The sequence below is a fragment of the Haliotis rufescens genome, unplaced genomic scaffold, assembly GCF_023055435.1.
Source record: "Haliotis rufescens isolate VD_foot unplaced genomic scaffold, xgHalRufe1.0.p SCAF_6, whole genome shotgun sequence".
Lineage (NCBI taxonomy): Eukaryota > Metazoa > Mollusca > Gastropoda > Lepetellida > Haliotidae > Haliotis > Haliotis rufescens.
In genome coordinates, this window is record NW_025964334.1 from 50,736,423 (window position 1) to 50,752,679 (window position 16,257).

Below are 16,257 nucleotides of genomic sequence, written 5' to 3' on the forward strand. Positions count from 1 at the left end.
TACAGGGGATTACCATATTCGACATAATAAGTGCCAAGGGCGCTCTCAAAGTTAGAAATAGGGGGCTCTTATTAGAATATTATTTTTGTGAAAAACAACAGGGTTGAAAGATCGTGAATTTTGTGGTTTATGCTGACAGCCTGAAATGTTTATGTACGACAGATATATTTTTTTCAGAATTTAATTTCCCATAATTATGAATGCATATACCATACGTATTATACACGAATAAATAAGTCCTGTGTACATTGATCAATCGGAAGGGGTGCTAATTGGGATTGTTCACTAGCCAATATATCAGAAAATAGCGCTGTGGGCGCTTTTTAGAGCGGGGCACTATCCTCTTTGGGTATGTACAAAAGTTCAAAGAAATGAATACGGGATTTGAACTCATGATAGGTTTCTGGCGTGCCCAAGGGAAGCAACTCTGCACAGCGAATTGCAGTGCCTTAGACGACTGGATCCATGTGCCCCCGATTAACTGTAGTAATACGAAAGAATCAGGTGATCCTTAACTTTTTTAAAGTACTATATAATGTAGACCGATACAGAAACAATCATTGTTTGCCATGTGTAAATATGACTGTCATCATTTCTTGAGTTGCCATCAATCTCATTAAATTCAGATCTTAGTTATCGCTTCCGTTAAACAAAGAACTGAGGACACCCAATTACGGGTCACGTCAGACCGACCTTGCGCGAACTTTGACCGTCAAATGGAATGTCTGACAAGAAGTTCACATTAGCCAATCAGAAGGCAGCTTACTCGTGCTTTACGGCACATAAAAGAATTGAAACCTGAACCAAAAAAACATTCTGGAATGGCTAATAGATGGTCTAGATTGTATGGATTCAGTCGTCAAGCCCATAACTATCGTTCGGAATACCCCGGGTTAAAGTTTTTGAGGTTGCAAGATTAGAAATCACATTCCTACTGTCACTTTCATGATCTGGTAAGCGACGCTCTGATTGGTCGGATGAAAGGTCGTTCTGACGTGACCCGTAATGGGATGTCCTCAGATCTTTGTTTAGCGGTAGCGAGAACTACGATCTGATTTTAACGAGATTGAGTTGCCATGGATACTAAAATATTCCTGCCATTAAGTGCCACTGTGATCTCTATCAGTGATGTGAAATAGCTCTCACCATGTGTTACAGGGAAGGTAATTGGCAATGATAATATTGTTCAGAGATCCAGTTGGGACTGCATATGGTGCAGCAGTTTGTGTTGTTGATGGTTGCTTTATGCACGCTGTGTTTCCTGTTACCAACAGGAGGATATGAGGCAATTCTATAGTGTCTGATGCATATCTATGTTATCTTCCAGGATTGTAGGAAGGATCTCGTCATGCTCATATTCTGAAAAGAATTACTCAAACACGTAACAAACCCTATCTTATCATGTTTGTGTTCGGGACCCAGGCATGTTAAAGCTGTATGCCTGATTAGTCTGTGAATAAGTGGCCTACATTGAGTGAGTGAGTATGGTTTTACGCCGACACCAGAAATGGGCTTCACACATTGTGCCCATGTCCGGAATCGATCCCTGGTATTAGGCATGACGAGCGAAAGCTTCAACCACTAGGCTACCCGACCGCCCCGGCCTACATTGAGCTTTTAAAGTTAGCTTTATAGATATGCTCAGTGTTTCCGATGGCTTTTGAAACTGCCAGTCCTTAAGGATTGGCCACTTTAAAAATTACCAGACTCCTTTAATTTTTGTCAGTCCCAACTTTCAACAAATAAATGACGTCATCTCTGAAGTAATTTAGTTTGATCATTCACACAGAGTTCAGTCTCAATTTTCTCTCTCTTTTTAAAAAAAATATTTCGAGACTAAATCGCTACAAATATATATTTAACTTTGAAGCATGTGAAGCAATGCGAAATGTTATTTCCTTGCACAGAAAATAGACAAGGGGAAACACCAATGTTAGAAATTGGCACTAGCCCTGTAGTCCTTGCCAACTGCCCAATAGTTAAGGTGTCATAAGGGCTGGTAGTAATTTGCCATTTTAAACAGTTTTGCTATATGTTATCATAATAAGGACAAGTGGACTCAAATGTTAGTTTCTACTGCTGTAATCTATAATCATGATAAATAAACTCTACTACTCAAATTTTGATAGGGATGTTCTGGGTGTCCAGGTGAGGTCTGAATGTTTCTGATTTCTTGGCTATGTTGTCAAGCAAGCAGTATTTAATATTGGCAAGGAACTGAAGCATATTAAGCTTCATTTTAAGTTAAATAAACATAAGTAGACAATTCAATAATTTCGTTTAGTTTTATGACAGCAAGAAGTAACTCATTATCCTTAACAAATGTTGAACAGTATTGTGCTTATATATAATATACATGAAATTGTGCCTAATATTTCGGATCACCTCCGTGGTCTAGTGGAAGAGCATCCGCCCACAGAACGGGAAGATCTGGGTTTTATAGATCTTTAAACTCTGGGTTTTTTTCACCAAAATAATATTCAAATAAGAGCCCCCTATTTCTAATTTTGAGAGCGCCCTGGGTGCTTATTATGTAGAATACGGTATATTATAGTGTTGCTGTTAGTATGGCTGTGTTTCAAGAATTTCACATTTTGGCATGGATAGCTATAATTTTAGCCAGTCTTTCTTTATAATGATTTCATATTTAAACTTAGAAGTGTGTATTTTGTGTCAACTTTATTCAACATGCTAGTGGGGTATCATCAGGATTAGTGAGCATTTAGAGAATCTCACCTGAGTGTCTTTTGATATCAAATATATCAACATGGGTCACTAGAAGTTTAAAACCCTGAGGCTTGCTGATATATCAGTGACAGAAATTGGCACAACTTGTGTACTCCTTGCCAAACTGCCCAATAGTGAAGATATCATGACTAGTGGAATTTTGCCATTTTGAAGAGTTTTACTTTCTGTTATCATTATAAGGACTAGCGGACTGAAAATGTTAGTTTCTACAGCTGTATATTTGATATCAGAATACATTTACGTGAGATTTAACCTCCAACATCTTTCAACAATTTTTTTCAGCTTGTACATTATGGTTTGCTATCGATACAGATCATAGACATCGATAATCGCTAACTAAATATCGATCAATTATCGATAAATATTGGGGAAGTATCTTTGAGTAAATACGCAAAATTAATTCCTAAAGAAATCAACATATTTCACTCCACTGGTGAGTGTTGGCACATTTATTCAGGGATTACTTTGTGGACAATCTGAGATATAACAAAAACAGTTACTTTCCATTTTCAGCAATTAACGTTATTGACAATAACAAGTCTGTTTGGGTAAATCTAAACTTAATTTCATCACAATAGTTTATGTAAGGTATTATCGATGACACAATTTTCATATCGGTAATCATTAATATTTCTTCCCATTGATGATAATTATGATTATCAATCTTTTTTTGCCAGCCCTATAGTACATAGATATATATCAGTTGTAAAAGTAAATAACTAAAACATATAAGAACTTACAAATAATATTTAATGAATTACCATGAGGGGGATCCCCTGTCTAGTGCTAGAGTGTCTGCCCAGAGAGTGGCAGGTCCAGAGTTCTGTTCCCGGCTGTGTCATACCAAAAGACATTGGAAGATTATGGATGATTGACTACTCTCCACGCATCACATATAGCCATCTTTCATGAAAGAGGCCGCCTCTGTGGTCTAGTGGTAGAGTGTCCGCCCGGAGAGCGGAAGGTCCGGGGTTCGTTCCCCAGCCGCGTCATACCGAAAGACGTTATAAGATGGTACTTGTTGTTACCCACCTGTGAAGATCCGGGGTAGAATAGGTCTATGCTTGCCGTAAAAGGTGACTATGCTTGTCGTAAGAGGCGACTAACAGGATCGGGTAGATGGGACTTGTTGTTACCTGGTGCTCGGCATTAAGGGGCTAAAACAAGGAGTGGTCAGCTCGGAGTTAGTATACTGTGTCTGAGTGAGCTTGAACTAAAATCGGCACAAGGACGGACTAATACACTTTGAATGATTAAACAACACTCACTCACTCACTCACTCACTCACTCACTCACTCACTCACTCACTCACTCACTCACTCACTCACTCACTCACTCACTCACTCACTCACTCACTCACTCACTCACTCACTCACTCACTCACTCACTCACTCACTCACTCACTCACTCACTCACTCACTCACTCACTCACTCACTCACTCACTCACTCACTCACTCACTCACTCACTCACTCACTCACTCACTCACTCACTCACTCACTCACTCACTCACTCACTCACTCACTCACTCACTCACTCACTCACTCACTCACTCACTCACTCACTCACTCACTCACTCACTCACTCACTCACTCACTCACTCACTCACTCACTCACTCACTCACTCACTCACTCACTCACTCACTCACTCACTCACTCACTCACTCACTCACTCACTCACTCACTCACTCACTCACTCACTCACTCACTCACTCACTCACTCACTCACTCACTCACTCACTCACTCACTCACTCACTCACTCACTCACTCACTCACTCACTCACTCACTCACTCACTCACTCACTCACTCACTCACTCACTCACTCACTCACTCAGTATAACTGATGTGCTTCAGCTGTGACCTGCAAACTGACTGTTTATCAATTCAATAACAGCTCTTTGGCCATGTAGCCACACAACAAACATATCCAGTTACCATGCTGGCAGATGCACAGGATTTATGCAAGGATAAATATTACTGTATTCGACATAATAAGCGCCCTGCTCTAATAAGTGCCCAAGGCGATATTTGCTTACACATGGCAAGTGAACAATCCCAATTAGCACCCCTTTCGATTGATCAATTTACACAAGAATTAAATTTATTAGTGTATGATAGGATATCGTGTGTTTTATGCACCCTTAATTATGGGCAAGTAAATTCTGGAAAAATATATCTGTTGTATATAAACATTTCAGGCTGTCATTAAAACCACGAAATTAACGATCTTTTAACTCTGGTTTTTTTCACCAAAATATTATTCTAATAAGAGCCCCCTATTTCTAATTTTGAGAGTGCCCTGGGTGCTTATTATGTAGAATACGGTACATTATAGTGTTGCTGTTAGTATGGCTGTGTTTCAAGAATTTCACATTTTGGCACGGATAGATATAATTTTAGCCAGTCTTTCTTTATAATGATTTCATATTTAAACTGATAAATTTGTATTTTGTGTCAACTTTTTTCAATGTGTCATGGGTCAGCGGACCTTTAACCCAAGGGTCAGTGAACATGGTCAAGCTTTAGGGGGGGTGTTGCTTTAAACATACTTACAATTGACATGTTAGTGGACAGATCTGTGTCGCTCTATTGTTTATTAAATATATTCACTAGAAACGAGTTGCATAAACAGAGGTGAGCTGTCAAAATCACTTAATCCGACCCTGATGATTTAGTCTGCATATTACATGCTGTACACTGCGACTGGGTTACCACTGGCCATGACATCGTTAAGTATAATCTTACAGAGCTCCAGATAAGCTGCGTATCTGTGTAAAATACGCATCAGAAATGCAGAAATATGCAGTAAAATAAAATCCAAGCGTATCAAATACGCAACGAATATTACAGATACGCTACAAAAAAAAACTTGTGCGTATCATCAAAATATTGTGAAGTAACCCTGCATATTCGATTAGCAAATCAGCAACTTATTTTGAAATTATAAATGGGCATTCCGTCAACCTTGCCAAACTCCACGATAACAGTTACATCATGATCATTTGCCATCACACTTTCTTGTGGAAGTATCGTGGTATTTTTGAGTCCTATAAAGCTCTCGAAACCCACACGAAACCAGTTTTCAGGGACTAGATGAATAGTGTTTTTAAATATTTAACTTAAATACCCACATGTGTAAAAACTAGTGGGTAACAGAAATTTGAACACCTAGATAGAATTACTGATACCCAATGATTTTTAAATGCATGGGTAAAATACCCACAACACCAGAAGCTTATCTGCAGCTCTGATCTTATATTTATCTTTCAAACCATGTACTTGAGTGACTCAAGAATTTTATCCTGTTTTATGACATTGCACTTGACTAAAATATTTGAATTGTGTCCCTACACCTGACAACAGGCCGTCTTGTATTTGTCACATGCAAGTGTTGGACTCGAGTCTAATGGCCTGACAGAGGATTTTGTCTCCCCAAATCAGCTTTGTTTTCACAGACTTCAGCCTCGACATCTTTTGTTGTAAGTCAGACTCATACATATCTTGAAAAAAAAAACAAAGACTTGTCATGTCATTCATGTTAACTTCATAAGTTGTAAAGTTTCTCAGACCTGTGTGTCTGTTCAGTTATAAATTTACCGGAACTCTAGACTGGCGGCAGAACTTTAAAATACTGGTACTTTCACTAAGTTGCTGGTCCTGTCAATTAATTATCTTGTGATTCAAACAACCAATGGATAAGCTTGGCTAAATATAGACTAGGAACTACTTTTTACAAACACACTCAGAAATTGTTTGGTTTATAGACAGCATTTGTTCATAAGCGTAGATAGAGATTTGGTCCGGATTTCTATTTAAAGATAAGGATGTCATATTTACTGCTACACTGATAGGGTTAGGTTTTACTGGTACATGGTATATTTCACTGATAGATTACTGGCAAATAACTGTCAGTACAAGAATTTCACATTTTGGCATGGATAGATATGGTTTTAGAGTATGTTGAAGAAAATCTTTGTTTATAATAATTTCATATTTTATTTTAGACTGAGAAATTTGTATTTTGCAGCTACTGCATTCAATGTGTGATGCGTCAGCAGACCTTTCACCCAAGGGTCAAGCTTTAGGGGGTGTTGCATTGAACAGACTCACCTTTTACTTGTTAGTGGACAGATCCATTTATTAATTAATCAAACCAGCCCCAGTAATCACTGAAGATCAAAAGAGGAACCCACCTTTTTACTATGTTCAGAATAAACAGAATATTGCCATGTAAGGTCTAGCAGGGATTGATGATAGGCCAAGTGGGGATTGATGATAGGCCTAGTGGGGATTGATGATAGGCCTAGTGGGGATTGATGATAGGCCTAGTGGGGATTGATGATAGGCCAAGTGGGGATTGATGATAGGCCTAGTGGAGATTGATGATAGGCCTAGTTGGGATTGATGATAGGCCTAGTGGGGATTGATGATAAGCCTAGTTGGGATTGATGATAGGCCTAGTGGGGATTCATGATAAGCCTAGTGGAGATTGATGATTGGCCTTGTGGGGATTCATGACAGGCCTTGTGGGGATTCATGATAGGCCAAGTGGGGATTCATGATAGGCCAAATGGGGATTCATGATAGGCCAAGTGGGGATTCATGATAGGCCTAGTGGGGATTCATGATAGGCCAAGTGGGGATTCATGATAGGCCAAATGGGGATTCATGATAGGCCAAGTGGGGATTCATGATAGGCCAAGTGGGGATTCATGATAGGCCTAGTGGGGATTCATGATAGGCCAAGTGGGGATTCATGATAGGCCAAATGGGGATTCATGATAGGCCAAATGGGGATTCATGATAGGCCAAATGGGGATTCATGATAGGCCAAGTGGGGATTCATGATAGGCCAAATGGGGATTCATGATAGGCCTAGTGGGGATTCATGATAGGCCAAGGGGGGATTCATGATAGGCCAAATGGGGATTCATGATAGGCCAAGTGGGGATTCATGATAGGCCAAATGGGGATTCATGATAGGCCAAGTGGGGATTCATGATAGGCCAAATGGGGATTCATGATAGGCCAAATGGGGATTCATGATAGGCCTAGTGGAGATTCATGATAGGCCTAGTGGAGATTGAAAAGGAGGAAAGTAAAAGGACTGTGACTTGGTTGATCACATCTCATCATACCCTGAAAACGTGGAACATTATTCTCAATATCAACCACTGGTTTGACAGGCCTAGACTCATAGATTTACAGACTGCCAGGAAATAGCTAGATAACTGTTGTCTACGAAATGATCAAACAAAGTTTTTTTCATTTTTCATAGGGTAAAGGTGAGCCATCCTATGGCAATGATAAGTAGCAATGACAAAAATTGGCTGTAGCGCACTAGCTCAGCAAGTTTCCAATTGTTGGAGCTATCCAGAGGATTAGTAGAAATGTGATCTGTTGGAGGGGAGAGATGAGAGGGGCCTTGGGGGAGATGGTTACATGTGGTCCCACTATCAAGCTGTGGACCATGTATAGTGTTATAGTCAAATGATGATACACAAAGGACGTTTCAAAGAAAGTATCTAGTTATCCTTCTCTCCAGTAAAGTGGTGACAAGTGATGAGAGCTGACTGTGTGAAGACCAGGTGGTCACCCTTCAGTGGTCACTCCTTGTGAATCTGACACCTTGTAGACAGTGAGACCTGGCTAGTCTGGGACCAGATAATTACTCCAGGTAAAGTCTGTGTACAACCAAGAGGACATGACCACCAACATGGGAGTTATTGATGGTAAGACTGCGTTCACTGGTGTGTGATGATGAGTCAGCAAGAATATGGAGGACAGTGCCGCAAGTCAAAGTGTGGCAGGATTATGTCCAGGGCCCACTTGCACAAAGCGATCTTAGCGCTAAGATGATCGTAACTCCCATACTTTAACATAGGCTTACGATAGTCTTAGCGCTAAGATGATCCCAACTCCCATACTTTAATATAGGCTAACGATAGTCTTAGCGCTAAGATGATCCCAACTCCCATACTTTATTATAGGCTAACGATAGTCTTAGCGCTAAGATGATCGTAACTCCCATACTTTAACATAGGCTTACGATAGTCTTAGCGCTAAGATGATCCCAACTCCCATACTTTAACATAGGCTTACGATAGTCTTAGCGCTAAGATGATCCCAACTCCCATACTTTAACATAGGCTTACGATAGTCTTAGCGCTAAGATGATCCCAACTCCCATACTTTAACATAGGCTTACGATAGTCTTAGCGCTAAGATGATCCCAACTCCCATACTTTAACATAGGCTTACAATAGTCTTAGCCCTAAGATCACTTTGTACACGTGGGCCCAGAGCTGTAATGGTAAGCTGAAGCTGTGCTATTACATTTTTCTTCAAATGTTGTTCTACATGCACTGCCCATGATGAACCATGTGGGGATACAAGATCTATATTGATCCCCCATCCTTCATGCTTTTTTGTTGTTGTTTGTTTCTTTCTTTCTTTGTTGTTTAATGCCACACTCAGCAATATTCCAGCTATATGACGGCCGTCTGTAAATAATCGAGTCTGGACCAGACAATCCAGTGATTGACATCATGAGCATTGATCCAAATGGGATATGATGACATGCATTAACCAAGCCTCTTACGACTAGCTTAGTCGCCTTTTACGCCTACCCGGAACTTCACAGGGAGAGACAAGCATGGGTTGCTGAAGACCTATTCTACCCCGAATCTTCACTGGTGCCATCCCTCATGCATCTTGTAATCACGAGCAGACAAATTGGGTATTGGGGGGTTAGGTCTTGTGACTTGGCTGAGTGAGAGAGTTGTGGCTGATTGTAGTGGAGTGAGTGAATTATGTATTTAACCACTTATAACACCATTCCATTGATATTATGTCTGTGGGCACCAAATATAGGCTTCACACCAGGCGGTGGGTAGCCTAGTGGTTAAGGTCTCGCTCGTCACGCCGAAGACCCAGGTTCGAATCCCCACATAGGTACAGTGAGTGAAACGCATTCCTGCTTCCCCCGCTGTGATATTACTGGAATATTGCTAAAAGCGTCGTAAAACAATACTCACTCACACATTGTACTCATGGGGGCAGTCAAACCAGGCCTATGACGTTACGAGCAAATGATTAACCACTAGGCTACCCCAGCGTCCCTGGATGATTGTATGTCATCGTGACCCAGCGACTATTTTGTTACACAAGTTAAAAAATGTAATTGTTTATATAACCTTGACAATAAACTACGATGCCAGATGGCGATATGTTTCTTTATAATTACGATAATAGAATAATCATGATAATTGCTAATAAGTGTAATTACTATCTAATATGTCTTATGTGAAGATATCTGCGACTATGTTATAGATGTCACAGTGACACATGTTGTATTCAGTCAGTATATTTTGTGGTGAACAGTTTCAGCGTTCCATAATTATGATAATATTACTCTCTGATGTATATTGAATATGTGTCAGTTCTACTGCTGAGTTTCAGTTTCTGAAACCGATGACTTTAAAATAGAAAATATACATATGATAAGTGTATTTTTCAACAGATTTGAAATTTTATGCCAGACGAATTGATTTCCTTGTTTATACTCTTATCACAGTTCATAGTTGAAATAGTTCATCTTTTGTAATTCCTGGTTGATCAGAGTGGTTGGTAATAACTTTTTCAGCATGTTTTAAACTTGTTTTAGATTTCATGAGATTTCTTTTCGAGAAAACAGGTGATCAAAATTTACTTTTTTTATACCCCCATTTACGAAGTAAATCGGGGGTATATATAGCGTTCTGTCCGTCTGTCCTTCTGCCGAGCTTTTGTACGGCCCATAACTTTTTAACCATGCACACTAGCTTCACCAAACTTGCCACACACATTAACCACAATGAGTACTTTTGCCTTTTGCTAGTTTGAAGATTCTGAATTTTTTAATTTTTGCCGTTTCCATGGAAACATCAAGAATGTATGTTGTGCTAAGCATTGATTATCCCACACTAGATTGAAATATATTTGCAAAAACATGTGTTCATTTCAAACATAATGCATCCTCATGGGGTTACAAAGGAAAGGGCAGTTCCTCTGACTTAAAGCAACAGGTATATTTCATTAATTAACAAACTATTTACTATTTGTTGTTGACCAGCGGGGATAACGGGGGTATGTGAGCTTTGCTCACTTCTTTCTTGTTTCACTCTGCCTCCTGCCCCCATTTTGGTATTGAAGTTTTTGATGGGCATTTAGAACAGTCAGGGTGGCCTCTCTGGGATGTGGATTTTCAATTCAAAACATCGCGTTACGGTGCGTTATAGTATTCCTTGTGCATTTGTGATTCTAATGATATAAGTTTTATTACAAAATTCATCACATGAAGTTTGCAGTTGCCAATTGAAATTACCCTACTGTTTTGCATCATTGTTTTTAACATTTTCCCTTTCTAAGTCAAGATTACTGTTAATTTTTTGTTTAAAAGTACACTAATACAAACATTATGAATGTATGTTACTATTTGTGTCTTTCTTCATGCAAATTAATACTCTTTTGATACGAAAAAGGGGGAAAAAATGTAAAAACAGGCCAAACTGAATTTCTACACAGAGTTATGGGAATTGAATTGCCGCGCGGGGAAGAGGCCACCCTAACTGTAGAAACTGGGGGAACATGAATACAGTGTCATGTATTCATTTTTTGACATTGTTTAACTGTTATTTCTCCAAGTGAATGCGACTACAACAGTGTGAATCTGGTTACCATAGTTACCATGTCACTTGCTGCTGATATTTTCCCTGGCTGTTGACATCACGTCACATGATGTCACAAGGCATATTTCCTGCTGAGAATAAAGAGTATAGAAATAGTTTGGCTGTCTGAAAAGTCATAACAAAGACCCGACTGCCTAGTCAGGGATTGCTGTGCATGCTCAGTACAAGTTTTTCTCCCTCACCCAGTTATCTTGATGGTTCCGACCCTAGCTACCTAGCTGTACCCTTCTCCACCTACAAACTAGGGCTGGGGCAGGTAACTCTGGTAATCGGGTCGTGTGGGTCCTGAGAAGGACCCAGGTACCCACAGTACTAACAGGACATTTTGTTAGTCACGTGATATATTGTTTCATGACAAAAACTCACTATAGCTCAGTGGTTACACTACAAGTCGCCAATGTTCGCATTTCTTTCTGACAATGCACACATTCCTTTTGACTTGTAAATGTTTGAGTAAAGATAAAGCTTCAATCAACTTCAGTGTACGCATGATCTGATTGATTGATACATGTGTCATAGCGGCTGATTTACGACACCCATTGTCTGAAGAACATTTAATTGCAAAGACTCATTACCCTGGAGCCATGACATCTATATGCCTTGAAACACTTACTAGTAATTGCTGTTATTTATAAGATGCTAATCCTATTTGTTAATCCCCATTTTGTGTACATTGACCGTCTGCCATCCTGAACGAGATGTGCAAGTATGTCACTGATGATTTACTGTTTACATTTATATTTATTACTTACTAAATGTCAGGTGACCTTGGCTATATAAGCCTTGGTCCAGAGAGATTGAAAAAAGAAAAAAAGGTCTTACCCTTAGCCTAGCTAGGGTTAGGCTGGGTGCTCCGGGGCACCTAGACAACAACCACTACCACTATGTGCTGACCTGGCACATAGTGTCTTTTGTATGTATATATCTACATGTATAAAGTAAAACTGTATATACCGCAAGCCATCGTCTCCAAGTTGTCACTTCCTACTGAGAACCATACGCTGGCCCCTTGCATATACGAGTGTGCAAATTATTCATTAATCAATGACAGACCGACACGTGTTGTTACATGTATGTAAATAGTTTCTGCCAGTGCTGCGGTAAGACAATTCCAAATCAGACATTTTGTACCTATCTCTTGAGACCTACTGTCACAGCCCTACATACTACAAGCCTTCCACAATCTCACCACCATCTGATTCATGTGCATAAGGATAATCTAATATTGTACTGATTCTGACCCTTCCCCAATCTCATTAAAATCAGATCTCATTAAAATCTACTGCAAAACAAAAATCTGAGGACATCCCTTTTCGGGTCACATCCGAACAACCTTTCATCAGACCAATCAGAACATCGCAGAATGATCTTTCATGAACTTGACCCACTAATTAAATGACTAACAAGAAGTCAACACTGGCCAATCAGAAAGCAGCTTTCTCAAGCTATACAGCACTAGTTTCAAACTGGCGACAATGCTCTCAAATTTTTTTTGACAAATCCTCCGATCAAAATTTGAAAACTGAACAAAAGAACATTCTGCAATGACTAATAGATTGATGAGATTGTATGGCAGTACTTCCCCCGGGCTATGGAAAGTCAAATGTTTATCACATTGAAGCGAGAGATAGACGACGATGGATTCAGTCATTACACCCCTAACCATCGTTCTGAATACCCCATGTTAACCTTACAAGACTCATTCCAACTGTCACTTTCCTGATCTGGTAAGCAACAATCTGATTGGTCTGATGAAAGGTCGTTCTGATGTGACCCATAATGGGATGGCCTCAGATCTATGTTTAGCGGCAGGGAGAACTAAGATCTGATTTTAATGAGATGGATTGTTCCCAGGCACCGCTGATCTGTGATGGAACAAACTGATGGAAAGTAATCATCATCACAGACTCTTTCCCAAACTCCAATAACTTTTTGAGTGGTGATACATCAGTGACAGAAATTCGTACTCACTGTAGTTTCACTGTTTTGTCTTGGACTGTTATGTTTCTATCCTTGAGTGTCAAGCTGGTCAAGCATGCCATCAGTGCCCTAAAGTAAACAAATTTGGACCAGCTTGCCCATGCCTGCTTCACTGGAGCAAGGAAACTACTGATAAGATCATGGCTAAAGAGTATCAGAGTCAGTGAGAGGGATGCTGACAGGGAGAGTTTGGGCTTATGCCACTAAGTGTACTAGTCCTGTAGTTCTTGCCAAATTGCCCAATAGTTAGGGTATCATAAGGAATGGAAGAAATTTTCCATTTTTAAGGGTTTTGCTATATGTTATCATTATAAGGACTAGTGGACTAAAAATGTTAGTTTGTACGACTGGGTGATAGCTTAGGAACAATTCCATACCTTGTTCTACTCTTTTGTTTTGTGTTTGTATGAAACATTGCAGGATTTATTTCAGTTGAGTAATAAAATACAAATTGACATGATTTCATTCCTATTTGTCTTTCAGAAATGGTTCACCACACATGAAAGTAGTAGAGACTTGAGGTTCTCTGTCCATCAATGGCTCTACCCTCAGGTTCCAGGGGCAACGGGTTCCCCGTCCTGGAAGGGCCCCCTCCAATACCCCCACGACGAGAACTGGACCGAGCGGCAAGCCTACAACTGCGAACAGGCTATGACGCTCCCCCAATACCTCCCCGTCAAACCAGCCTCCACGAGACCCAGCCAGTCAAGGTCCCCGTGAGAGGCACATACTCCGACGCACATCATCAGCTACCCAATAGATCCCTTATATCCCTGTCACCTGTAGATAGATACACGCCGTCCTCCACTGCAGTGACTGGCTTCATAGCTGACCTGGATGGAATAGATTTCAGTGAGTCTGGCAGACAGCCCATGGGGAACCAACGGAGAAGTTCCTCTCTGGAAGATCTCCCTTCTAACACATCTAGGAATGTCTACCCAGACATCAGTGGTGCTTTCAATGAAGTCAGACCCCCTGTGTACGGGCAACCGACGTCAGTGTACCCACAAATTCCGAACCCACCCCCGACCTCAATGTATGGATGGAATCAGGACCTGTTTAACCAAGGCTACCAACCAACTAACACCAATAATGTCCCTTCCTATCAGGCTCCAGCGCCCCCTATAGGATTTGTCTTGGACGTTGTTCCGCCAGTGCCAGGTGCGGGATGTCCAGGGAATCCCTTCGCTCCTCCCGCGGGTCAAGGAGCTTGGGGAGGGGCAGCGAAGAACTCCCTGCCTCGACCAGCGAGCTGTGGAGATGTGTTTGATTCTGCTTGGAAGGAAGTTGGCGCCAATGATGGTGGATGGGCACAGTTTGAACAGCAGCAGTTTCTCCAACCTGCAGCAGCTGAAAGTGGTCCTAGCTCGGGTGATTTAATGAACTTTAATGGGGAGCCTGTTGTAGAGTACGAGTACCTGTCCCTAGACTACTTTGACCCTCTGTATCATCGAGCCAGGAAGGAATCGGTGTCTGTAGTGCCTAATGAAGCCTCCTTTAACTTTTCATTCGGAGACGCTTTCCCGAGTTTAATGAAAGCTCAGGTTGAACCACAGACTCCCGACACAGAGAAGTGTATAAACCAGCTGGGTGAGTGGGCGTCGTCGGATCGGGCGGGGACACACGTGAAGCATGACTTGGACATGCCGGTGCCAGTCGGTGAGGGTGTGACGTATAGGTCTGAGGGGTCGAGTCTTTCAAGAGAATCATCCACATCTAAACCTCCACCTCGACCGCCGTCATGGAAAACCAACACCAAGGTATTTATAAATGTTTATGATGATCAGTGAGTTGGTTTGAAAGTAGTTGCATAAAATATTTTCTGTTGTATTTTGTGTGTGGAGATTCCAGTCAGGAATTTGAAATAGGTCCCGATTAGGATTTGGGGTCAGAATTGAGTCCCTTTAACACATGCTTGTCCCCATGGGGATTCAAGTGAGGAATTTGAATAGGTCCCGATTAGGATTTGGGGTCAGAATTGGGTCTCTTTAACTCATGCTTGTCCCCGTGGGGATTCAAGTGAGGAATTTGAATAGGTCCCGATTAGGATTTGGGGTCAGAATTGGGTCCCTTTAACTCATGCTTGTCCCCGTGGGGATTCAAGTCAGGAATTTGAATAGGCCCCGATTAGGATTTGGGGTCAGAATTGGGTCCCTTTAACTCATGCTTGTCCCCGTGGGGATTCAAGTGAGGAATTTGAATAGGTCCCGATTAGGATTTGGGGTCAGAATTGGGTCCCTTTAACTCATGCTTGTCCCCGTGGGGATTCAAGTCAGGAATTTGAATAGGCCCCGATTAGGATTTGGGGTCAGAATTGGGTCCCTTTAACTCATGCTTGTCCCCGTGGGGATTCAAGTCAGGAATTTGAATAGGTCCCGATTAGGATTTGGGGTCAGAATTGGGTCCCTTTAACTCATGCTTGTCCCCATGGGGATTCAAGTGAGGAATTTGAATAGGTCCCGATTAGGATTTGGGGTCAGAATTGGGTCCCTTTAACTCATGCTTGTCCCCGTGGGGATTCAAGTGAGGAATTTGAATAGGCCCCGATTAGGATTTGGGGTCAGAATTGGGTCCCTTTAACTCATGCTTGTCCCCTTTGGGATTCAAGTGAGGAATTTGAATAGGTCCCGATTAGGATTTGGGGTCAGAATTGGGTCCCTTTAACTCATGCTTGTCCCCTTTGGGATTCAAGTGAGGAATTTGAATAGGCCCCGATTAGGATTTGGGGTCAGAATTGGGTCCCTTTAACTCATGCTTGTCCCCGTGGGGATTCAAGTCAGGAATTTGAATAGGTCCCGA

The 16,257-nt window shown here is 41.1% G+C and overlaps 1 protein-coding gene across 4 annotated transcripts in view; it reads left to right on the top strand.

The window, feature by feature from the left end:
* LOC124120727 (phosphatidylinositol 4-phosphate 3-kinase C2 domain-containing subunit alpha-like) overlaps positions 1-16,257 on the top strand; it is a 71,424-nt gene that overhangs the window by 9,545 nt on the left and 45,622 nt on the right. For 3 of the 4 annotated variants that reach the window (XM_048386087.1, XM_048386086.1, XM_048386084.1), the window contains exon 2: positions 13,942-15,218. In XM_048386087.1, the coding sequence (XP_048242044.1) occupies positions 13,995-15,218 (1,224 nt within the window). In that variant the 5' untranslated portion in view covers positions 13,942-13,994. Of the gene's footprint in view, positions 1-6,115; positions 6,229-13,941; positions 15,219-16,257 lie in introns of those variants that run through there. The other variant, XM_048386085.1, reaches the window with a different exon arrangement.